This window comes from Sturnus vulgaris, chromosome 16 (genome assembly GCF_052056855.1).
Source record: "Sturnus vulgaris isolate bStuVul1 chromosome 16, bStuVul1.hap1, whole genome shotgun sequence".
Taxonomy (NCBI): Eukaryota; Metazoa; Chordata; class Aves; order Passeriformes; family Sturnidae; genus Sturnus; species Sturnus vulgaris.
The window spans coordinates 2,347,141-2,372,005 of NC_142258.1; the positions used below are offsets into that span (position 1 = coordinate 2,347,141).

The 24,865-nt window shown below is 47.9% G+C and overlaps 3 protein-coding genes across 10 annotated transcripts in view; 2 read left to right on the forward strand and 1 right to left on the reverse strand.

The window, feature by feature from the left end:
- The first annotated feature begins 5 nt into the window (after nt 1-5).
- On the forward strand, nt 6-5,714 carry ATPAF2 (ATP synthase mitochondrial F1 complex assembly factor 2). Its single transcript, XM_014871121.2, has 8 exons — nt 6-254; nt 1,458-1,502; nt 1,801-1,946; nt 2,354-2,451; nt 3,313-3,393; nt 3,532-3,644; nt 4,390-4,505; nt 5,110-5,714. Exons 1-8 carry the CDS (start codon nt 110-112, stop codon nt 5,245-5,247), a joined length of 882 nt encoding a protein of 293 aa, XP_014726607.1. The 5' UTR covers nt 6-109; the 3' UTR covers nt 5,248-5,714.
- Nucleotides 5,715-6,328: 614 nt separating this feature from the next.
- DRC3 (dynein regulatory complex subunit 3) lies at nt 6,329-22,638 on the reverse strand. Of its 5 annotated transcripts, none has more exons than XM_088174246.1 (13): nt 22,213-22,536; nt 21,607-21,780; nt 20,093-20,209; nt 18,591-18,757; nt 17,865-18,011; nt 16,545-16,664; nt 15,332-15,447; nt 13,871-14,042; nt 10,715-10,846; nt 9,399-9,471; nt 8,481-8,602; nt 6,999-7,130; nt 6,333-6,853 (listed from the first exon to the last, which is right to left on the reverse strand). In XM_088174246.1, the coding sequence occupies exons 2-13, from the start codon at nt 21,761-21,763 to the stop codon at nt 6,740-6,742; spliced, it is 1,569 nt and encodes a 522-aa protein (XP_088030372.1). In that variant the 5' UTR covers nt 21,764-21,780; nt 22,213-22,536; the 3' UTR covers nt 6,333-6,739. The 5 variants fall into 5 exon arrangements, with proteins under 5 accessions (XP_088030374.1, XP_088030372.1, XP_088030375.1 ...); XM_088174245.1 differs by lacking the exon at nt 22,213-22,536 and adding an exon at nt 22,549-22,638 and having other exon boundaries at nt 6,334-6,853; XM_088174247.1 differs by having other exon boundaries at nt 6,334-6,853; nt 22,240-22,536.
- Nucleotides 22,639-23,124: 486 nt separating this feature from the next.
- TOM1L2 (target of myb1 like 2 membrane trafficking protein) overlaps nt 23,125-24,865 on the forward strand; it is a 51,652-nt gene continuing 49,911 nt past the window's right edge. For all 4 annotated transcript variants that reach the window (XM_088174250.1, XM_088174251.1, XM_014871101.2 and 1 more), the window contains exon 1: nt 23,125-23,227. In XM_088174250.1, coding sequence (XP_088030376.1) covers nt 23,176-23,227 — 52 coding nt within the window. In that variant the 5' untranslated portion in view covers nt 23,125-23,175. The remainder of the gene's footprint in view (nt 23,228-24,865) is intronic.

The window sequence follows — 24,865 nt, forward strand, 5'->3', positions numbered from 1 at the left end:
CTGCTGGGAAATGTAGGTTTTTTATCCACGCGGCGCGGATTGGTTGCGGTCGCCGGCAAGATGGCGGCGCCCAGGGAGCGGCGCTGAGCGCGGTCAGGACGAGGTTACTATGTCGTCTGTCGCGATGTGGCGCGGCTGTCGCCAGCTGTGGTGGGCCTACTCTCCGCCCTCTCGGCTCCCCCGACCGCCTTTTGCAGCTGCTGGGAGTGGCCCGCTGGAGCCATGCGGGCGCCGGGCCTATGTCCCACCGGCAGGTGAGGGCGCACCGGGGCGGCTCCAGCCCCTTTTGGGGAGGGGGATCCTTCCCTGGGGACCCTCATCCCGGGGTTACCAGGCCAGGGCTGTGATCGCTATGGCCTCGCAGGGACCGCGCTCCCCACAGCCGCTGAGGGCCCCAGTGCTGGGGATCCACCCCACGCCCTTTCCCTCGCGTTAGTGTGGGTTTGCTGCAGGCAAGGTTCACTGGTAGCACGGCCAAGCTCTCACTGAACCAGTTTGTTACTCTTATTTTTATGTTTTGTTGGGTTTTAGGGATTTTGAGGGAATGGGCCTCAGACGAGGGGGTTCAGGTATGTTCTGGTTTACCTATCCCATCCAAACACTTTGCTGGAATGGTGCGGGTTTGAGAACAGCAAAATTAATCTTTTTTGTCTAAGGTGAGGCTGCAGACTCTTGGCAAGGTTTTGGGAGCCACTGAAGAACCTCGGGGCTCCTCTGGGGTGCACACACTGATCTGGTTTTAGAACTGGGCCTGAGGCACTTTCCGAGACCCTGAAGCTCGCTGGGTGCCGAGTCTGAGCAAATCCTTCCATTTCCCCAGCGGAAATGTAATTTTTTTAGCCGGGAATAGCAGACCTGCAGCTTAACCTGCTTGCTGTGCCCTTCACGAGACAGATTTATGGGTTTGGGATTTACAACCTGGTTGCTGTTGTCAAGGGAATGGCTCATAGATTCTTCCTGCCTCGTGGGAGGAGTGTGAGCCTTTGGAATGTGTCTAATCCTGCTCTCACGTGTTAGGAGTGCTGATAGCAAAGAATGCTGCTCGTAAATTGAGATCTGAAGTTTCTTCAGGCTCACCTTGTTGGTGGGGCAGGTGTATTCCTGAGCTGGACTGGGGTGTTTGGGCTGCAGGGAGGAGTGTTCAAAACTCCTGAGGAGTGGTGGGACAGGTCTGCTTGGAAAACCAGCCCTGCCACACTCTGAGGCAGCTGAGCCCCCAGCCTGACAGGGTAGCTGGTTCTATTTGCTCCCTGGCTGTGCACAGCAGCATTGTGGTTGTCACCAGTTTCCTGGTGCTTCCCTGCTGAGTGGAGCTCACAGCTTGAAAACTGTACATGACCATCTCGACAGCACCAAAGCTCTGTCTGTTCTGAGTTGTGATGGGGAGCAGGGGAAGGGGCTGAACATTCTCTGTTTGCCCTCTGAATGTTCTCTTTGCACTCTTTTTCTGTCCCCAGAGAGGAAGAAGTTCTATCAGAGCGTGAGCATCTCACAAGGGGAAGGTGAGTGCAGCCGATGGGATGGGATGGGATGGGATGGGGAGGTGATCCCTGGGAGAGGTGTCATCACCCCACACCATTGTCAGCATGGCACCAGCTGCTGTGCTCCCTCCTGATCCACAGCAAAGCTGCATGGTGGGAAGCAGCTTCCAAAACCAAGTGATAGTGGGAAACCTGAGTATTCCTGGTCCCTTGCTCCCATCAGCTCCAGATCTAAATCTGTTCCTGCTGTGGGGTTGTCTGTTGTTCCTTAGTGCCTGCTCCTCTTTGATTCCCCAGGATTTCTACTCTGATTCCCCAGGAGGCTTTGAAATAAACCTGGACCACCGAAAGCTGAAAACACCCCAGGCCAAGCTCTTCACTGTCCCCAGCGAGGCCTTGGCCATTGCAGTGGCAACGGAGTGGGATTCCCAGAAAGACACCATCAAGTTCTACACAATGCACCTGGTGAGCATGGCAGGGTGGAATGCTGAGACTTCCAGATGCAGAATATGGAGGCAATAGATTGTCTTGCTCCTAATGAGCAAAAAGTCAGGGCTTTCTCTGGGCTGGCTGGAGATTCCGTCTCACTGAGAGAACTTGGGAAAGGGCTGTTTTTGGGAATAGTGAGGGGCAGGAGGAAACTGTGAGCTCTGGAGCAGTTCATGGCCCTTCTTTCCTGCTGCTTAGTGGGCTGTTTCCAGGGATTCTGAAAGATTTGAGAAAATGCCTATTACATGAGCCATTTTGTGACCCTGCACCCCTCAGTTGTTCATCTGACACAAATCCCTCTGCTTCTTCTTGGCATTGTACCGTGGAAGCTGCTGCTTTTTCAAGCCTGGAATAACAGCAGTTTCAACTGCCTTTATCCCCAGACCACTCTGTGCAACACAGCGCTGGACAATCCCACGCAGAGAAACAAAACGCAGCTGATCCGGGCAGCTGTGAAGTTCCTGGAGACAGACACAGTCTGGTACGAGATGGGGGCCCAGCTGGATTTTGGAAAGAGGGTTGGGTAAAGTGAGGGAAGACATCTGCTCTCACCCAGTCGTGGCATGGCTCTGATCTGTGCTGGTTTTTGCCCGACAGTTTGAATTAGTTTAGATCAGTCCTGCATGTGCAAACCTGGTTGGAGTCTATGCACCCAAAGAAGGAGCATTGGATTTGGTCCTCTGTTAAACTGTTTTGGATACCTCCATGCTGGGCAAGGGTGAGAGCAGCAGGAAATTAAGATCTTGGAGAAAAGAAAACATCTTTGAAAGGCCTGTAGGGATTTGTCAGCCAGTCTGTGCCAGTACAGATAGCTCAGACTACTTATACCAGTCCCAAAATTTAAAGTCCCTGTGAGCTGTAGGATCAAGCTTGTTCAGGCTTCTGTCCCAGCCTCCATTTGGCAGCTGCACATTTCCTATGGAGAGAGAGGAACAGGCTTCCCCCACCTGCCCTTGTGGCTTTGGTCAGACTGGGGGGACAGGGAATGCTGAGCTGAGCCACTGGGCAAGGAGAAGCAGGAGCGGTCCCACACAGAGCTGCAGTGGGGTTTGTACCCTCCCCTAACTGCTAAACCTCAGTTCAGTCTGTGGCTTGGGGCTACCTGCAGTTTTCAGTTGGCTGGTTCACTGCTCTGTTTTGTAGTAAGACAGAATTGTCCTTCCTGGAATAACAAAAAGCACTGAATTTGGGGAGGAGTTAGGGCTCCCTGTCACTGCTGCCTGGGTGGACAGCAGGTCCCTGTTCCACTTGCTGTGGGTCTGGTGGAGTCAGTGTCCTTCCCAGAGGTGTGTCCCAGCTTGGGAGTGACCATCCAGTGTGGTTTTGTTCTGTGATGTCCCAGCTATCGTGTGGAGGAGCCTCCAGCCTTGGCAGAACTGCAGAAGAATGAATGGGATCCCGTGGTCGCCTGGGTTGAGAAAAGGTGAGAGCTCAAAGGGTTCCTGGCTGCTTAAGGCCCTGCCCTGCTGAGCCCAGGAGCTCTGCTGCTTGTGACTGCCAAGCTCCATGAGTCCTGGGCCTTTCCCCTGGGCTTTGCTAAGGGTTTGGGTGATCATTCCAGGTACAACGTGACAATTGGCTCCTCGACCAGCATCCTGGGGCCAAACATTCCAGCCAGCACCAAGGACACCTTTGTCAGCCACCTGGCCTCCTACAACATGTGGGCCCTGCAAGGTGAGCAGGGCTGGGCCAGTGAGGAGATGGTTCCTCTCCGTGGGGCAGGAGAGTGACTGTAATGTTTTCTTCTCCTGCTCCAAGTGTGTAGGTTTATGTTTTAAATCTGCAGGCCAGGCCCTGACCTGCTTTTGTCACAGGCAGGGATCACTGGTGTTCAGGATCTGGCTGTGCTGTCCCATGGGCTGCTTGCTCCACCTTAGCACAAATAACTTGTTTAATACCAAACCTTCTAATGATTTAATCCCTAGCTTTGTTGTTACCAGGAAAAGAAATCAGGCTTAGTACCCAAAGTGCCCACACTGTGCACTGTCCTCACTTTTTCTTCCTTATATCCCGCTTAATCTTGCCTGAATCATCTGAATGACACCGAAAGAAAAAGAAATGAAGGGAGGTTTGCTTTGCTCCAGACCTGAATGAGCAGCAGGCAGTGAAACCCACAAAAGACACAGAATTCTCAAGCCTAGATGGATATTTCTTCCCTTTGCACAGGGAAGGGTTGTGGCAGAATAAAAGAAGGTGGCGTCCAGGGCATGGTCTTTGTCAGTGTGGTGGCAGGGCCAGCACAATGCTCTGTGCCTGCTGTTAACCACACATCTGAGTGCCCAGGTGCAGGTGGGAGGATCAGTGGCCCTTCCTGAGGGGTTACACAGCCTGCCTGTCTCTTCAGAGTATGTGAAGATGCTGCTGTAATGCTGCAGAAAACAGCCATGAATCTTGTTTGGTTTGGGTTATTCCCTTCCAGGTATAGAATTTGTAATCACCCAGCTGAAATCGCTGATTCTGTCCATGAGCCTGATTGACAGGCACATTACAGTAGAGAAAGCTGTGCTTCTGTCTCGCCTGGAGGAAGAATACCAGGTAAATTATGTTACAAAACAGCCCTATAATTCAAATAGCAATAATCTCAGCATGACAAATGCATCCCCCACCACAAATAACTGGCAAGGGAAGTGCCTGCTATAGCAGGAGACGTTCCACTCCACCAGTCTCCCTGTCTGAGAGCGTTTGGAGCGTGCTGCTGCAGAGCAACACCACGGGCACACCAGCCCAGAGTGCTCCCAGGGCTGCCAGTTTCTTTTCACAGAGCCCAGATGGCTGCTCTTCTCCCTCTCTAATCTGAAGTGCAAAGTTGTGGCTGGCTTCTCCTGCTGAGGGTTATGCAGTCTAGAGGCTTTGATAGACACCAAGATATCAGGCTTGCTGGAAATTAGCTTGGTGTGAAACTCTCCTTGTCCCAAAAGTGGCTGAAGTTGAAAATCTTTTCATCCTCTCGTTAAGAGGCTTTGCATCAGACCCCAGTTCAGATGAAGCACATCCTCATCTCAAGATATCCCTGCCTCAGCAGTCAAGGATCATCTCAGTTCCTGGGGGGGGGGGTTACCTGTGCTTCACAAACATGAGAAGGGAAGCTGGGAGTTGCTGAGGTGATTTGAATGTAATCCATGTTCCTCCTCTCCTTCAGATTCGGCGCTGGGGCAACGTGGAGTGGGCCCATGACTACGACCTGTGTGAGCTGCGTGCTCGCACGGCAGCTGGGACTCTCTTTGTTCACCTCTGCTCAGAGAGCTCCACTGTAAAACACAAGCTGTTGCAGGACTGAGGCAGCTGGGCAGGGCACTGAAAGAAAATGTCCAGCTGGGAATTGCTGGCCTGATCCAGTGGATGGTAGCCACCTTCCTGCCATTCCACTTTTCCTGGGATCAGCTTCATGTGCTGTGGTTTTGTGGGCAACTCCTCACTTGGATTGCCTGCTGCAGTGCAGCAGACAAGGAGGAAAGGTCAAGGTGAGTTTCCTCTGAATCCCCAAGCCAGCAGCTCCATCCTTTCCTGGTGTCTGTAACTCATCAGAGGAGCTCTCACGGAAGAAACAGCTTCCTGGGCAGGGCACGGCACAGACATACCCAGCATATGCCACATGTCTTCATAGCTGCCAGCTCCTGACACACACTTGTTATGGAAATCTGAAAACAGACTCCACTGCATCTGTTGTTCATCCCTCGGCGTGCCTGTCTGTAACACCAGGGTCTCTGTGTTCCATTAAAGACTCGCCCCTGTGAGGTACCAAAAGCTGCGTGTCTTTGTTTTAGTCACCAAACTGGGGGGTGGTCCTGAGCTGCCAGGTCGTGGGCAGGTGCTGGGATGGCTCCAGGTATTAAAAGTCCCAGACTAGAGCAGACACTAAGTGAACCAGTCTATGAAGCTGAGGTGGTAGCAAGGAGACAACAGTGTAGTCCTGGAGCAAGAGGGGTAAAACCTGGGCTCCAGCCATCTTCAGAACCACAGAGCATGATGCTCTGAATCTGTGTTTGATAGGCAGCACCAGCCACGGGTTTTTCTGTGTCCTGCTCTGTCCCTGGCGTGCACACACAGCCACCTTCTCGTTTACCCATCCCACCTTCTCCTCGCTGCCTGCCTGGAGCAGCAGCGCCCTGGCCAGCACCGTTCCTCAAGGAGCTGCCCACAAGCGAGCGTGGCAGCGGCTGTCACCGAGCAAGGAGGGGAATTAATGACTCCTCGCTCGGCTGTCGCGAGCGGCGGTGCGTGAGCTCCTGTGGAACCATTGATTTCCCTTCCTGCTGGCTGGGGGCCGCTCTGCTCACGCTGCAGAAAGCCGCTTGTGAGAAGGGGTGAGAAGATGAGGCTCCCAGGCATACGGAGCCCCTGCCAGCCTTGTGCTTGCTGAGCTGGAAACCTGCTGTTATCTCGGGGGTGGTTTGATGGAGAGCGCTCCTCTCCCGAGCTGCTGCCTCGTGCCAGCGGCTCACAGGTTCCTGCCACTGAGCTCACAGGTACTGAAGCTTTCAGGCATGATATGCTACGATGATTTGGTTCAATCAGCTCACAGCTGATCCATAACCCCTTGTGACCAGGTCTGAGTTGTCTGTGCGGGCTTTGTGCCAATATGATGGAAGAGACAGGGCTTCGGATGCTTTTCCAGAGTCAAGAAGCAGCTTTTATTTGCAGTTTATGGTAGGATGGAAGAAATATGCGTTTGATCTGAAATGTCCCAGGCAGCTTGGGCTGCAGCTAGCAAGGCAGCTGTTCCTGCTGGGAGCTGTCCTGTGTGCCCTACCTGAGGCAGCTGCCCACCCCTATTCCTTAGGCTTCAGGATCATTGTGTTATCCAGCTCCTTCTGCAGAGTGTTGATGAAGCAAAGGATCTTTCCAAGGCAGGCACGGTTTCTGTCGCTCTCAGTTTGGAAAGCCTGGACAGATTGAAACAAGCAGTGAATCTGCAGGTGTGTCAAGGTCCCTGGAGCACAGAGGGCTCCAGCAAAGGTCTGGGAGTGTCCCTGCCACTTGGGCCAGACCTGTGTGTGGCCCATTCCCCTGAGTGTGAGGGTCTCTTACCTTCTCTGTCTCTGAGATCTGCCACTGGTAGATGTTGCAGAGCATGTCGCTCTCTCGCTTATCAATCTTCCGCAGGCGGATGCTGTGGGATGTGTTGATGATGTTGACAATGGTGTTTTTGTCCTCAAAGAGCTGGGAGGTAACGTGACCGGATGAGAGGAGGGGGTGAGCACACAATGAATGAGCAGCACAGCAGTGCTCAGAGGGAGAAAGCCTCTGTCTCAACCTGCCAAATCCCTACTCATTGGGATCAATCCAGGGCTTTACCCTTGGCCTTGCTACAGTGTAATGGGGCATTATCCCTAACACAGGTGGGGGAACAGAGGCAGCACCCTTGGCCCCACGTGCAGGAACAGGGAGTTCAGTGCAAGCAGGGCTGCCGTGCAGCTGGTGTTGAAGCAAGGCTGTATATGCTTCAGCATGCCTAGAAATGGAAAATCACACTTGGAAGGGATTCCTGCACTGCTGGCACTGGCTGTAAATCTTCATTTTTGGAGAGTCCCAGCTTGTAATGGAGCGGTGACTTCCCTCGTGGCTCTATATAGAGGGTGGCTTCACTAACCCATAATGAGACTCCTCCTGCAGCCAAGTGCAGCTGCTGGGCAAATGAATTCCCTTCTCCATGGGAAGGGATGGCAGTGAAGCAAAATGGGTGCACAGCAGCGGCGCAGAACTGCCACCATCTGCACAGGCCATAAAGCAGCAGCTCCCCCGGGGGCTCAGGGGTCTGGTTTGTGTCTGTCAGCTCTTGATTACCTGGAGTGACAGGGGGCTGGGATAATCTGGACAGAGCAAAACCACAGCTAATGCAAATTCAAGTAATTTAGCCACTAAATGAAGGAATAATGGAGGCAAAAAGGGCAGCAGCGTTGCTGAATGGAGCACTGCAATGATGTTGGTGCTTTTGGAAAAGCTACTGGGATCTTTGCTTCCACAGCAAGACTGAGGGCTCGGTGGAAGGCTTCAGTTAAAGGATCATGTCCTGCCTCCAGATCAGCTCATGGGCTCAGGAGCTCCTGGAAGGGATTTTGATATCACCGAGTCAAACAGACCCCCAGTGCAAGAAATTCAGAGCAGTGTTGGGATTCTGCTGAGGGAGCAGGGAGAGTCTGAACAAAACCAGCTGTGAGGGAGTGCAGCAAAGATGCTGCCTGAGTGCCTGGAAATCAGCCAGAGCAGTGAGTTGTGCTGAAGGCAGGGGAGAGATTTCCTCAGCATCTCTCCTGGGCTGCTGCCACCAGCTCTGGCAGTGTCCAGGGAAACCTGCAGTGCAGTTATCCCCTGTCCTAGTCAGTGGAGATGTCCAGAGGCACCAGAGTTCAGCCAAGCAGCTGCACCCTCTAGGAAGGAGGTTGTGCTGTGGTTCGGGTATGGCTCTGGCAGCACTGAGCCTCCTGGAAATCCTGTCCCTTCAGAGCAGAGGCTGTGGCCTCGTTTTCTTGCCTACTCCCTCACTGAGATGAATTGTTTTGGTGCCCTCACCCTTTGAACATCATCTGGCAAACTCTCATCAAATGGATCCATGTCCAGTTTCTCCAGGGTGGCGATGACAATCACCATCAGCTTTTCATGGTGTTCATTTTCCAGGTCCCGGCACTGGTTAAATGTACAGAACATGGCTAAGGAAAAAGCTGCCCACACCACTCATCTGTGGAGATTAAATGACCTCCCATAACTGGGATCAAGTGTCTGCACAGGGGGATTCTGCAGAAATGAGCCTGGCTGCTCCCAGAAGCTGCTGTGGTGTCAGGATATCAGGATATACACTTTCAGTTCTTAATCACACACTGAGTCTCATCTTTACTGCCAAATATGACAGAGGATTGAGAGAGGACCTGGGATTGCCAGGGAAATTGGAAGAAGCCTCCAGGTAAAAGCTAAGCTCTGAATGCAGTGCAATTATTTGCACCAGGCCATCAGATTTCTAGATTTAAAGCAGTGTGACCTGACACTCAAGCACTTTAGTATTCTCATATAACTTTTTTCCAGCACACATCAAGAATATAAAAATGAACACCATTTAAAAACATTTCAACAAGAACTGGATATTTCATCGACTGCTATGGCAGGAATGCACCAAGAAAACAGTCTAACCAGATTTTTCTCGTGTTTTGTCTTCTCTGCATGGAGAAGAAAGGAAGATTCCCAACAGGGTGAAAGCTGCCTAGATCCTACAGACTCTCAGCACAGTAGAATTTAGATATTTCTGTGCTCTCCAGAGTCTCCACATAAAGAAGCTGGGCACCTTGAATGACCGATTCTCAAAGCTAGGAAAAAATATTTTCTGTTGATTAAAATAATAATAATAAAAAAAAGTTTCTATACTATATATTTTTGGATTTAGAGGTGAGGTATAGGTACATGACTAAGAGGTCCAGGCCAACATACTGTGAAAAGGATATATCCCTTTAATGTTTTCAGTGAATGTTGATGCTATGACATCAATGCTTCTTTTAAAATCCTGTAACAGTTCCTTAACAGAGGGGAAAAAGAGGAAATATCACAATGAAAACTTGCATAAACATAACAGGGAGTTGGGGAGTCTAGGAGGAATCTACAATTTATTGTAATTTAGACTCACTGCTGTTATTAGCACAGTCAGAAACTGAACTGCCTTGAGCATTTAAAGTGTTTTCAAAGTGCTGCAAGATTTTCTTCCCTTCTTCAGGGACAGAAAATCACAATCAATTTATTGGAGGGAAATTGACTGAATACTACCTTTACCCAGTGTCTGGGGATCCTTTGTTACCCTCACCTAAGCAATGCCTGGAGAGGGCTGTATTCCCATTCCCTGCCATGCTGCATCCTCCTTGTCCTTGTCTGTATGAAGAGCCTCTTGTCAGAAGCACAACCCCTGCCTGGGCTTTACTGCAGCTCTTGATTTAGTCCTCAGGAATTAAAATTGCTGCTGCCTATTCCCTCTCTCAGAAATGGCTGATGGAGAATCTGTGAAGTGTTGCACTTAAATGTCTTGGTACCCTGAATCCTGCAAATCCAGCGGGGCACACAGGGAGAAATGTTTCTGCTCATCCCATCAGTGATTGCAGATATGTAAGGGACAGCTCAGAAAACACTAAAAAGGCACAATCCTGATGCAGTGAGGATCCATTTTGAGTTGCTGCTTTTCTGCCATCCATGCTCACAAAAGTAAACTGCTGCACACAGGCCACAGCTCCTGCCTGCTCATTTTTAAACAGCTTACTTTGGATTTTTTTCCTTTGGTGAAGATGCACATCAGCAGTCCTGCCCTAGTTTTTGAGGAAAAGTCTGGGGAGGAAAAGGCAGCTATTATGCAAGCAAATGCAGCAAGCTGAGCAGGAATGTGTGTAATCTTATAGCAAAGATCAGCTTCAAAGAGTGACAGCTCTAGAATTCCAAATGCATACCCCATGCTATGCTGCTACTTGTGCAGACCTATAAAATGATTGCACAACTTCCATGCCTCTAAAGTGTGGGAAACTAGCTTGGATAGATGTGATGGACCTACTGTGTTCTGCTCTGAAAAACAGAAATCTGCTGTAAGGTATCAACATCCTGATCTCACCCTCATCAACTTTGAGTAGAGAAAGAATAAGATGGGGACAAAACATTTTCCTGAGTGGAAGTCTCGTGCCCCCCTCTTTGTGACTAAGCTGCTACACAGGGCTGCAGTGACAGAGAAGTGACCCCCCAGTGTTCTGGCTGTGAGGTGTCACAGGTGAGAGTTTGGATCTCACCTCCAGGTCGTTGGATACCAGCGCTTCCAAGGTCATGAGTGCATCCCAGAGCTGACGGATGTCCTCCTTGCCCTGGGCTCGTTCAGACTCAGCAAGGTTGCCACTCCCAGCCTGATAAAGCTCATCCAGCCTCTAAACACAGACATCCATGAATTACTTATAGCTTGTGTTCAGCACTGCATCTCAATTTAATTAACTTGTTACGTGTGTGAGAAAAGTTCCTGCTGCTGATTAGCTGAAATGAAATGTGATGATTCAGGGAAGTTGCCAGATTTACATAGTGGGTAGTCAACAGTGCTGAGGTTTGCTACTGCAGGGGGATTGGGAAAACTCTTCCTCATCCTCCACTCAGCAGAAGACTTTGCTCCTTCTATGCTTCCAACTTTTGTTCCCCTTCATTTCAAGAAAAAGAAAAGAACAATATTTAATTCTTGACATTGCTGGCTGTAAAGAAGAAATTAACAATTGCTTCAGAGAAAGAAATGCAGGCCTAAATCCTGATCCATTTCCTGCCAAGGAGAATCTTGACTGACTTCCAGTAGGGTCAGGATTTAGTATTCTGAATATGGAATACCTATCATTGCCTGCCTTCCTCTTACAGCAAGGATTTATTGCCCTTCAGAATTATGTATTGACGTCACTTTTGTATCAGGCAAGATTTATGTTTTCTTGGATCAAAAAAAAAATCCTCTTGTGCTGAATGTGTTATTTTCAAGTCTGTTTAAAATCAGTTAACAATCAAGTTTAAAAAAGGAGGGAAAATATATATGTTTTATTATGGATTAAATCCACTTCTCCTGAGAGGGAATGGAATGGGGTGAAATAAAGAATTCTGTTAAAAACCCCTGCCAAGGCTTGTGTCTGGAAATGGGGAGGATTACCCAAACTTTGCAGTGTTAAAAGGGGGAAGGGGAGAGCAAGGTGTCTCATTCTCTGATGTAAACAAGTTAGAAGGCTCAAAAGGCTCCAGAGCCACTCAAGCTGCACCTCTGGCAGCAATAACTTCAAAGTTCAAGGCCTTTAATCCTCTGTAACCAACTTCAGAGAGTGCAGTGATTTTACAGGTTACCCAAGTTTACATGCAAGGATTACAGACAGACAAACATCCCTAGAAATAGCTCACAGACTGCAGTCTGCTGGGACCTCTGTGCCTTTTGAACTCCTCCAGCAATTTTAAATGATAGGGGAAATAATGTTAAAACATTGTGTTCGGTTTTGATACCAACTCCTCTAATATTTATATGAAAATTGGCATGCTGACCCCTGTGTCCTGTTCATAGAAAATCACAGAATCCCAGAATGGTTTGGGTTGAGAAAGACCTTAAAGCTCATCTTGTTCCACCCCCTGCCATGGGTAGGGGCACCTTCCACTATCCCAGGTGGCTCCAAGCCCTGTCCAGCCTGGCCTTGGACACTTCCAGAGATGGAGCAGCCACAGCTTCTGTGGGAATCTGTGCCAGAGCCTTCCTACCCTCACAGGGAAGGATTTCTTCCTAATATTTAATTTAAGTTCTTCCTCATATCCCATCTAAGCCTGCCCTCCTTCAGCTTAAGGCCATTCCCCCCTGTGACCCCTTGCTGCCCAATCCATAGCTGAGCCTGTAGGTCAGACCAAGGTGAAGGAGTCAAATCTGGTCTCAGCTGTGTTTCTTTAGGTTTTCTTGCTGTTTCTTTGTAGGTTTTGCAAGGTTGGTTTTGCTTGTTTAGGGTTTTTTTATGGAAGACAGAATTCAAGCACATGTCAACCAAATATTCATACGAGACTTTGGTTTGAAACGAGATGATCTTTAAGGTCCCTTCCAACCCAAACCACTCTGCAGTTCTGTGACTCTGGTAGTGCTGCCAGCTCCTAGAGCTGCTGGATGCAGATTTCCAGCATGAGTCAGCAAGGTTCAAGGCCCTGGGAGCAGAGTGACTCAGCAGCTGTCAGCCTGTGACAGGCACTGAAATAAAAGTGACCTGGTTTGCAGCAGGAGCGAGCACTCGTGACTCTGCTGGTGTCACTTGTCAGGGACTTGCTCTCTCAGCTGACAATGTGACCAGGTTTCAGCCCTCCCTAAATTTTTTTTTTTTTCCTGTGGAAACAAAATCATGATCCATCTATTATACATGGTTAGAAAGGGATCCAGCTAGAAGCTACGCCCTGAGCAGCCACAATGGGTGGCTGTAGTTGAGCAGAATGAAAAGAGAGTTTCTGCTTTAAAGGACTAGAAATACATTCAAATAACTTTCTCTAATTTTTTTGGTTATAGTTCTTTGAGCTGTTGTTGAGAAAACGAACTGAAGCAGAAAATTACTTGAAAACAAACTGAATGCCCTGCAATTTCCTTCCTTTTCTTCCTGATTTTTCAGTGAAGGAAGAGCTATTGGAGGCTTCAAAAAGAAGGGTCGTAGCAGTAAATATCTATCTATTTATCTATCTATCTATCTATCTATCTATCTATCTATCATCTATCTCTTAAAAATCTACATAGTAAAAAATATTTAAACTAAAAGAAAGGTTAAGCATTTCCATTTTCTTAAATATTGGTAACTTTTCTGGATGGGAAAAACTATGAGTAAAAAACCCCACTCTGTTTAGCCACATTTTTTCTGTAAACCCTTGAAAGACCTTTACCTTTATAGATGACATTATGACACATTAATTTTTTTTCTGCACTGAATTTCCAGTATAGATAAAGGCTGTGATAGCTGGTTGTAGTTTGCCCAAAGGGTAAAATTTCAATCCCCCTTTCTTTTTCCTACATATAGTATTAAAAACTTTTCACATTATGTCAATGACATTATATTAACTAAAAAATAATTTTTCTGTGTATAAATTTATGTTGTAAGAAAGGAAGTATCAGTGGCTGAGCACTGGAAAAGGTTTCTCAGAGAGGCTGTGGAGTCTCCATCCTTGGAGATATTCATAGTCCTGGGCAGCCTGCTGTGGGTGGTCCTCCTTGACCAGAACCAGATGACTTCCAGAGATCCCTTCCACCCTCAACCACTCTGTGATTCTGCCATTTGAGATCAAGTATTTATTTCCATTATAGCATTGTCAATTCAGAATAATTTTCCTAATTTTAATGAAGTTACCCCAATTTTCAGTACAATTAAAAGCTAGTATAGGATGTAGAGAAACCATGTATCAAACAAACAGAAGTAGAACATTACCCTTCTGTTCCGACTCTTGAAGTCTGAGATTATTCTCTTGCTTTCTTCCTGGTTGACTGCCAGAATTTCATGGAGCCTTTTGTAGAATTTAGAGACTTCAGCTTCTCGTTTTTCATACTCTTCCAGTCCATAGTTATATAGGTTCTCACAAACTGAGAGAAACTCCTTCTTGTATGTGACAGCAGAGTCAAGGTTTTTTGCTTGTTCAGTGGAGCAACACGTTATGTTCCTTCTGCCTCTTCAAATCTGAGCAACAAGAGCTACCAGCTACTTTTATGTAAACTCTGTGGTTCTTGCTGGGAGCTGCCAAATATTCTGTCTGGGGCAGGACTGGCTCACCCATTCAGGTTTTATGCATAGGATTTTGCTGCCTTAAGGGTATGGAGAAAGCTGTGGCAACTTGAGGAGGGGAAAAGGCCTTGAGGAAAAGAAGAAAATACATTCACTTGTCTGATTCTTCTGACACAGCAACAGAAGGAAGCCTACAACCCTATCTGTCTTCACAAGTGTGAATACAGTGCCTGTGTAGTTAATAAATACAGCTCTGGAGCCCACAGCCAGAGTACAGAATAAACTACTGACTTGGTAGCATCACAAAAATAACGTCAATTTTTCTTCTGCTATTATCTTGGCAATGGAATTGTTTCTGGAGTCTATTGTAGTTAAGCTGTGATGCATTTTTCCCCAACAGTGTAATGCAATTTTAAGGAAGGTCAAGTTACTGGCCTTGACAATACTCTATTAATCTGAATGAGAAAAGGAAAAAGAAAAAAAAGTGTCTGCTTTCTGCTCCCCCGTGTAGGAGCAATGATCAGAAAAATGTGCTGGCCTGGAAACTTCACGTTGCCAGTTCTGGCAGGTTGTGAGATATGCGACTTGTATCGTTCTGATTAGTCTGTTCCTATCTCCTACCACTTCAATTTCAACATGATTTTAGCACTCTGCTCTTACAATCTACCCGGCAGAGATTTATCTTCCAGCTCATTTTAAACTTTAAGTGGATTCCAGACTTAAAGAAAGTACAAAGTCTTGATTCTTGAAGGGTCAGAAAAGGAGGCTAGTGAAATGATGTTTGATTCAAGGGAAGGAAAAGGAATATGGTAATTACAACAGTGAGAATTTAAAATGCTGGGATCTCATGACCTGTTGGGGATAGAAACGAGTGGTTTTACAAATGGGATGTTTCAAGCTGGGCTGGCCAGCTTGCCAGTAATATAAACCATTTGTTTGGAGCCCTCATATTTCACAAGATATCAAGCCTTAAAGCAGTCAGTGGTCTCACAGCCTTGTAGTGTAATTTTTGGTACCATTCCAAAACTGAACACAGACTGTCTCAGATCTTAGATCAATGTAGCTTTCAGCTCTGGACAAAAGCAACAGATGAAGAGTCCCTGTGGATGCACTTCCTTCTTAACTCAAGGCATTACCTTTTAGCTGTAGGTATTCCAAACCCAGCAAGGATATGCCTGCAGCAGGTCCTCCACTCCAGGGAGGGAAGCCAGTTTGGCAGCTTCTCTATCCTCTTCATACAGACTGTCAAACAGGAGTGAGCTATTCAGGTACTCAACAAAGGCTGCCTTTGAAGAGAAACAGAGAAAAATAAGTAAAATAAAGATGCCAGCCTGCTGCCAGTCCTCAGGATGTGTCTCTCCTATAGGCACCTCGGCAGCAGCAGGACATTGGTGCAGACACAGTTCCATGAACACAGAAGAAACACCAAGCAAGCCATGAAAGCACCTTGCAACTGGAGTGAAACCCATCCCAGGGGCTTTGCTGCTACAACTCTGTAGCCTAAGGATAGAAAACACTGTTTAATCACAGATCAGATCACGGAATCATAAAATGGTTTGGGTTGGGAGGGACATTCAAGATCATCCAGTCACACACCCTCCATGGGCAGAGACACCTTCCACTATCCCAGGCTGCTCCAAGCCCCATCCAACCTGGCCTGGAACACTTCAGGGATGGGGCAGCCACAGTTTCTCTGGGCAACCTGTGCAAGTTGCCAGGATAAGACATTACCACATACAAACACTTATTGCAAGGCTATTCAGCCTTTCAGATGAGGAGTTGTGAACTTTGGGGAGGGACAAAGGGAAGAGTTGCAGAAGTCCTTCCTCCCTGGCATTAAACACTAAACTTAAGCCACTCTGATCTTCTAGAGGTGTGGAATACAGAGCCAGGCTACATCTGAAAGCACCATTCCACCTGGTCTTGCTTTCAGTCTGGTCACAGGACTACAGCAATCTCTGAAAGTCCTGGAGAGTTTGACCATAAAACTAATGAAAAGCTTAACTTAGTGTGAAGGAGAAAAAAAAAAGTCACTTCACCATGAAAATGTTAACATTTCCCTCAGACCTGTAATTTTCTTAATCTGACGTCAGGCTGATAAGCTCCCTGGGTATGATTTACTATTTAGCTTTGCAGGGTTTCTATCTGTAGTTTCATTGTTCAGCCCAAAGAATCATGTTCCCCCACGTCATGTGTATTCCACAGCAGTTCCTGTTTCCATCCAAAAGATAAGATTCACAGATCACAGAGATTAATTCAAGCATTAGTTTTAGCAGAGTTGATGTTAACCTCTCATTAAATCTTCAAGCAGGGAACAGACAAGTCAATATGTGTTGTGCTTCCTTCTCCTGAGAAAATACACAACCAGCCAAAGAAAACTTACCTGGTGGTACTCCAGCTCCTTCTGCTTTGCCTCTTGTGCCTCCTGCAGAGCAAGGACCTGAGCCTCCTCTTGTTCCAATGGCTTAGTAAGATCTTCATACTTTAAAGCTGCAGCTTTTCTCTGAGAAATGTAAATAAAATATTTGTATTAGATTAACAAACATTGCTCAATGAGTTTGGGCATAAGGAACTGATCTTTCTAGAACAAGCACCAGAGTGGCATCTGCATCTCCATTTCCTCATGGGCTTTTTATTAAACTGCTCGTGAAGTTTCTAATCTAATCCTCATCCCATTTTTTGCTGGCATATAGCTCTGTTTCTGTATTCAATGCATCTGAGATAATTCAGTCCCAGGAAGCTTTTCTCTCTCCATTTTCTCATCTTTAGAATTGTTGGGGTTTCTTTCCTCTTTTAGCAGGAAGTTCTATTTTGACTTCTAGAATTTGAGTTCCAATTTAATCAGTCAGCGAGGTTAATACATTTTCTTGGGTGGAGAAAGCTCTTTGGAGGAGTGGATGGCAAGGCAGTACCAGGGGCAAGAACCTCATTAGCTTGAAACTGAAGCTTGACAAATTTAAGTATGCAATTCTCTGAAGTCCCTGATGAGCAGGGACTGCATTCCATGACCTGGAAAGCCCCTCCAGTCCTATGGTAAGAGCAGTGTACATTCCAAGCACAGCTCCTGCTCTGTGCCAAGCAAATTTACAATTAATCATGTTCTTTAGTTACTAGAAAAACAAACCAAAAACCCCTGAACAAAAAAGCCCCTCTTTTTTCCCCTTGGAGCCCTGGGATGGTAAAGCAGTTCTACAGGTTACTGGTGAGGCTGGGGAGGATGAAGAGTCTTGCTCAGAAATCAAAAGAGGGAAGTGCATCCAGGCACCTGCTTGCCTGGATTGTCAGTTTGCTACTGAAACAAATCACTCAGTGAGCAGCAGGACCACCAAGGCTCCTTCCCCCTGGATCCACGTCTCAAGACTGATTTCCTCTGAGATTCTCTAAGAAGACTTGCACTCACACTGCAGCCTCTCTGTGGCAACACGAACCAGGCCCCTCTCCCACACACAGCTGCTGATTTTCACAAAATCTGTGAAGACATCATGCTTCTGACACCTCTACCTCTCTGTCAGATTTGACAGAATTTGGCCTACAGGTTCACAGCTGTTATGTGGAAGCAGAATAAACACTGTGTGTTTCTGTGAGCCTGATTTCTGCAGGGAACTTGCCCTCAGTGCTGGAATATTTCTGGCACACCAACAAAGCAAAGGCTCTGTGAGATGCTGCTGCCTAATTTCCCAAGCAGGGAATGCAGAAATCTCACCGTGGAGTCTCTCACGATCTTGAAGTCCAAGTACACCAGGCTTGGAAGATGAGCAACAACAAACAGCGTGTAGTGCTCCTCATTGCAGAGGGGATTCCCACTGAGGTTCAGTGTCCGTAAGCTTTTTAACCTCCTGAGATAGACAACCTGTGCCAGAGGGAAAGAGCTCTGTATTTCCCACTGCTGGGGAAACACAGCCTTGGAATTTATTGCTTTTATTACAGTTGAATTGCAATATTATGTATTCTGCTCCGCTGCCAAATTCACACGACAGTCAATTATGAGTTTCTAATGGTTTTGGGAAAGGAAATACTTAAATTCATGTTGGGAATATCTAATGGATGGAGAGAGAAAGCAGATGGGGTGCACAAATCACAGGTGCTAAATTGGTAAGATGCCCTCAAAAGAACCCCAAATAAATCCTAGTCTCCCCCCTTTTCTCATATGTAGCCACTTATTCCTTTTCTAGCTTTCATAGGAGCCAATAGGAATTTTGCCATGGCTGAGAGCAGTCACTGAACTGGGCCCCCATGAGTCAATAATCTAAAAGAAAAATGGCTGCAGTAAGCACTTAACACCAGAGGAACAAAACCATAGCTCAGACTACTTAGAAATCCTAAGGAGAATTTTATCACCTAAGGAGGGGCTTGGACACAATGGCAAATGCCAGTTTTAGAATATCTGATCCTTCAACAGAGCATATTTGCAAAGCCAGGGAACACTCACATCTTCCAGAGTGGTCAGGTTATTCTTCCCAATGGAGAAAATCTGCAGCTCTTGCAATGTGTCCATGTGTTCAATTTTAGATATTCTGTTACTGTAGAGACTGAGGTCCTGCAGTTTGACAAGAGTATCCAGGCCCTCAATTACTTCAATATTGTTGAAGGATAGGTCTGGGGAAGAATTTAGAAATCAAACATTAAATTATTTCTTGCAGAACACCCTGATTCCACCCTTTAGTTCTGGATGTAGGAGTTTTGTACAGATTTTGCTCAGGAGTGGTCTGTGTCCCACAGGAAAGGCTCAGCATTAAATCATCCTTTATTCCCATCTCCTCCTTGCAATTGTCTGTGCAGCTTTTAAATACGAGGAAAAGCTGAAGTTAGTCCGTGCAGTGGACATACACAGCCTGAAAGGGACTTCTGCCTTATGGGGAAACACAAAACAAAAGGTGAGGAAATGCCCTTAGAGGGGAATTTCTGTGAAAAATCTGACACTGCCTTGTTTCTTACAGACTCTGTCCTGCTACACCAATGCCACAGCTGTGGTCACTCCCATAGGACCAAGATATGGCAGTTCCATGTCAGTGAAGTTATGCAAAGGCTCACTTTAGCTGTTTCACTTATTGAAATGTCTTCTTCCCCTGCCAGAACATCTCTCCTAACACCTACACTCACCACCACTAAGGGCAGGATTTGCCCTTGGACTAGTACTGAGCAAGCCAAGAGTCCAAAACCAGTTTATGAGATCTCTTTTGTGGCTGAGACACATGTGTAGCAGCAGCTGAACCACTGCAGCCTTTGGGCAAACGAAATATGTGAGTGTGCTTCAAAACACTCTGCTGACACTGATCAGTTGGTGATTCACAAGTGCATCAGTCATCTGTGGAGCAGAACAGTGCAGACAACTGGGAGGAAGAACCCATTAAACATTTCACAACGTGCTTATGAGCTGAAGCCCTGCATGCTGAGGATATATTTAGGATTTCAGCCAGCAACGTGGCTGCAGTTCCAGGGAATGCTCTAAGCTGTGCATCTGTGTAGCTGCAAGCAGTCACATAAGGCTACAAGGATGGGCACTCCTTGGGACAATGATGACACCAAGCCCTTAAGGATATAGGGGTAAAAATTGCTGGCTCTGGAATGCCTGCAGCAGCTTTGGAAACAGAATGCAGGCTTCTAAATCACAGAGGTGTTTCCATAAATATTCTTTAGAGTCACCCCTAAACACAATACAGACCTTGGAAACAACCTTGAAAACTCAGCTTCCTGTTCCCTCCACACAAAATGTATTATACCCAGTTTTTAAACATTTGAAGGATTGTTTTGCAGCTCTGATACTCAGGCATTTTGACATTTGACAGTCAAATAAGGAGACACACAGACAGCTGACAGCCTTCCCAGGGTAAGCTCCTATCAGTCGTGTTTGAGAAGTAAGGTGACATCCTGGTTTATCACAGATTGCTTTGCACCTGTGAAAGCACCCACCCTCCTCTGCCTGTATCTCACCAAGCCATACAAGGTGAACCAGACTCTGCAGACCTTCTATCTTCTCAATGATGTTGTTGTCCAGCTGCAGTTTAGTCAGATTCTCTAATGGCCACAGATTATCAATCTGCAGGATGCCTAAAACCACAGGAAAAAAAAGAAAAAAAAGAAAAAAAAAGAAAAAAAAAGGAGACAGCTTTGTTTCAGCAGACATGCTGCCTTGCACAAGGAAAACACGCCCAGTCCTGCCTCCAGAAGGATTTTCAGTGTGTGATGAGTGCCCTGGAGAGCTCAGAGGTGCACTGGCTGGACGAGATTTCAGTGAAACAGCCCACTTAACCTCAGTGTCCTGCACCAGCACACACTGCTCATCAGCGAGGCCAACGAGGCGTGCAGGGGATGCTGACTACGGCCCTGCACTCCAGTGGCTTTATGAATCCACTACTAGGAGGCCTTGACCTTCATTTTCCTCTCCAGCTCCAAGCAGGAGGTTTGGGATGAGGCTCTGCTTTTCTCTGCATTTGCAGTCTAGCTGTGCCCAGCTCCTGCTTTTGTAAATGACTCTCCTGCTCCCGGGATTCTCATCACAGGAGAGGAAGTTGGAGTCTTCTCTTTCTCTGAAGGCTGCAGTTTAGAGCTAATCAATATCCCTGCATTTAGTTTCCTCCAAACACAGAATCACAAGGGCAGGCTGTTAGTCACCACAGCAAAGTATCAGGACCAAGGTGACAGGAAATACAGAACATTCTCACTCCCATTTCTCTTTCCCCTGCAATGGCTTCCCAGAAGATTTCATCTGCTATCCTGCTATCCTTATTTAGTGAGGGCACCACAAACCAAGGAATTGCACACACAAAATATTCACACAGTTCTGGGTTTTGTATCTGCAAACAAATCTATACAGGATCAGGTCAAAGGAGTCTTTTCTAAGAAAATCAACTCATACACCCATTATTTTACTGGAGTGCACAAAGAATAATCAATAGTAGATTTTGGCTGTGAAATTACCCCCTTCCCCAGATACTCAAATATTGAGCCAAATATTCTTCCTTTTCTTTTTTTTTTTTTTTAGTGCAAGTTTACGACAGGTTTGACAGTAAGAGGCAAGCCATGGTAACGCTATGGATGACCAGAAAATGCCATCAGATTGGGCTGTAATCACCATAACCTCCCAAACAGTTCTCACATAATCACCAGCCAGGGCAGAACCTGCCCGGGGTTGAATTTGGCCACGTACCGAGGGGCCCAACAGGCCTGTGGCCTGTAGGTGTCACCACAATATAAATGTTAAATGAGAACAGCAGTGACAATAAGAGTGGGAAGTGAAGCGGTTTTGAAGTTCCCCATGGCAAAAGCACCCGGCTCCCTCTGATGAAGCTCCTTTGTACAGATATGAGCAAAAGTCCGAGTCCAGATGTTAATTTTAAACACAATAAATTCAAGCTAATAATGGTTGCTTAATTGCCAGTTACCCACTTATTCTATTATCTTCTAGCAAAAGAAGAGGCAAAATATGTATATATTCTGATACTCACTTTTAAAACTAAGTTGTAGCTCTGTCACAAACTTCCAGTTAGTACATTCCCTTCTGGCAAGATCTCCAAGGTCCTCTGGACACTTCTCTTCAATGGCTTTCTGAACCATTTCATCATCAATAATATTTGGCTCAATACTACTGAGAAACTGACTCATTGTGAGACAGAATCAGCCTTAAAGGATAGAAAAGAAAAACAAATTAAATCACTGCCTGGCTACTCTTTCCAGCAGTCATAGAATCCCAGAATGGTTTGGGTTGGAAGGAACCTTAAAGCTCATCTCATTCCACCCTCTGACATGGACAGGGAAACCTTTTATTATCCCAGGTTACTCCAAGCCCCATCCAACTTGGCCTTTCAGTGAAGAAATTTTTCATGGAAATTTTAATATCCCTAATGTTGCCCTGGCGGAATGAGACTATTTGTCTTTTTTGAAATGTGCAGAGTTAATGAATCGCTGTGAAGGACTTGAATCTTCAAACTTTTGCTTGTGTAAGATGTTTATAATTACAGAGTTCTGATTTATTTTTGCATAGGACAGCAATGATAAATGTCAGAGTTTAGAGAGTTCTGTTCTCGTTATGCAACTTCATGAACAAACCAAACCTCTCTGTGGCTGTGTGCAGTACAGACCGAGGAGCAGCAGGCTCTGGATTTATCCATTCTTGACCTTCCTCTCTCTCTTTCTTGTACAATCACAGAATGGTTTGGGTTGGGAGGCACATTAAAGCTCATCTTGTTCCACCCCTGCCACGGGCAGGGACACTGTCCACTATCCCAGGTTGCTCCAAGCCCCGTCCAACCTGGCCTTAGACACTGCCAGGGATGTGCACTTGTCCAGCATCTCTTCGGTCAATGTCGGTTCCAAACACCCTGCCCGGTGGGTGGGAAGGTGCCGCCGCCTCCCACTCCCACCGAAGCCCGGCCCATCGGGCCTCTCACCCGCAGGTCCCCTGGGGTCTGGGTCGGTTCCCGGTTCCCGGTTCCCGGTTCCCGGTACCCGGTACCCGGTTCCCGGTACCCGGTACCCGGTACCCGGTACCCGGTACCCGGTACCCGGTTCCCACCCGCGCCTCAGCTCCCGTCGCTAAGGAAGCCCAGGTGCGTTGCTAAGGGCGGCACGTGACTGCCTCAGCCGCCAATGGGCGTGGGGTGGGTGGGGAGGCCAGACACCAATCAGAGAGCGAGAAATCCGTGTCAGCCAATCAGAGCCGGGACCGTGCCCTCGGGGCGGAGAGGGCTGGGATGATTGACGTTCCTTTTACCCAATAATATTACAGATGGTTTAGGCCTTTGCCCAATGGGAAATGGCAGTTTCGGTGTTCCCGCTGTCCATCAAAGGGAAGGCGGGGAAAGGGCCGGGACTACCGTGGGGGCGGGCTCCCCTCTTGACAGTGATTGACACGCTTTTTAACTAATGGCTTTGCCGCGCGTCCAGCATCTGTCCAATCGAGCGTAGGGAGGCGGGACCCGCCCGTCAGAGCGCGTTGTGGTTGGTGCGCGTGGCTGTCGGTCAGGGCGCGGTGCGGGAGGGGTGGGCGCTGGGCCGCTGTTTGTTGTCATCCCAAGATGGAGTTTCTGCTGGGGAACCCGTTCAGCACCCCGGTGGGGCAGAGCCTCGGTACGGCGGCCTGGGGAGCGCGGAGGGGCCCGGGGAAGCCTGGGGAGACAGCGGGGGCTTCGGCCAATGGGCGCGGGTGGAGCCAGTGGGGCGTTCTGGGAGTCTGTGAGGGGCTGTGGGGGCTGTGGGGGGTCTGTGAGGAGCTGTGGGAGCGGTGGGTGGAGAGTCTGTGAGAGCCTATGGTGGAAATTTGGGCTCGGTAAGAGGCTCTGGGGCTTATTGGAGGTGTTTTGGGGGTGATGGGGATCAGTGCGGGTTGATGGGGATCTGGAGGTGGTGAGGCAGCTCTGGGGGCTGTCGGGGGCCTCTGGAGGTGCGGGAGGGTCTCTGGGGAGAAGAGATGCCAGGGCTGGTGGGGGCTTGGAGGTGCTGGAAAGCTTTGGCATTTAGGGAGTGCTGGAGGCCTCAGTGGGGGACTCTGGGGTTAGTGGGGGTTGTGGAGAGATCAGAGGTCAGACGAGGTCTGGGGAACAGGGGGGACTTTGGACAGGCTATTGTCCCTGAGAAGACAGTGACTCCACATCGAGATGGATGAAGGAAAGTTGTTGCATCCCCCAGCTCCTTTTCCTTAAGTTGAGCACCTTCTTCCAGACCACCCTGTCATTGATCCACTTTTTCCCAAAGTTCTGAAACCTCTGTACCTCTGAGTGGGCAATGGGGTGGAGTGGTTTAGAGACACAAGTACGTGCTCAGTTTTCAGCCCGGAGGCTGAACTGTGGTTTTGGTAACGCTTTGGTGCCATTAGCAGGTTATTCTCAGCGAGTTTTCACTTCGTGGCCAGTCTAGGCCTCCCTGGGCTGCTGTGGCTACTCCCTCCCTCCGACAGATGTGTTCTTTCATGGCTACTCTTGTTTTGGTCCGGGTTGCCATGGCTGGGGCAAAGAGGAGAATGGAGATAGTCTGGGCATCACTTGGTGACTCTTGAGTTTTCACCTCAGCTGGGTGGGCTCTCAGTGCCTCCTGCTTTCCTCTGTTGGGCCCTGGAGAAATTTAAGATCTCTGACATTGCGGTGGGAAGGAAAAGGCTGGCTCAGGTTCCTGCAGTGCAGGAGGGCGGGCAGTCCCAAAGCCAAGGTGATGCTCAGTCGAGCATGTCTCCTGCGAGGGAAGGCTGGGAGAATTGGGATTGTTCATCCTAGAAAAGAGGAGGCCTTGGGCTGACCTAATTGTGGCCTTCCCATATCTGAAAGGAACCTGCAGGAAAGATGAAGAGAGTCTATTTACAAGGGTCTGGAGTAACAGGACAAAGGAGAATGGCTTCAAACTGACAAGAGAGTAAGGGTAGATGGAATATTGGGAGGAAATGCTTCTCTGTGAGGGTGGGGAGGCCCTGGCAGAGGTTGCCCAGATAAGCTGGGTCTGCCCCATGCCTGGGAGTGTTCTAGGCCAGGTTGGACGGGGCTTGGAGCAACCTGGGATAGTGGAAGGTGTTCGTGCCCATGGCAGGAGTGGAATGAGATGATCTTTAATGTCCCTTCCAACCCAAACCATTCTGTGATTCTTTAACATAGAGCTTTGTGTAGTCTTGCCTATAGCTATTCTACATTGATTTATGGAATGATGGAAGTCTTTGGAGAAAATTTTGCAGAGTATCAGCTCATGGCCTCAAACCTCTTTTCTAGTCCTTTACTCATCCCC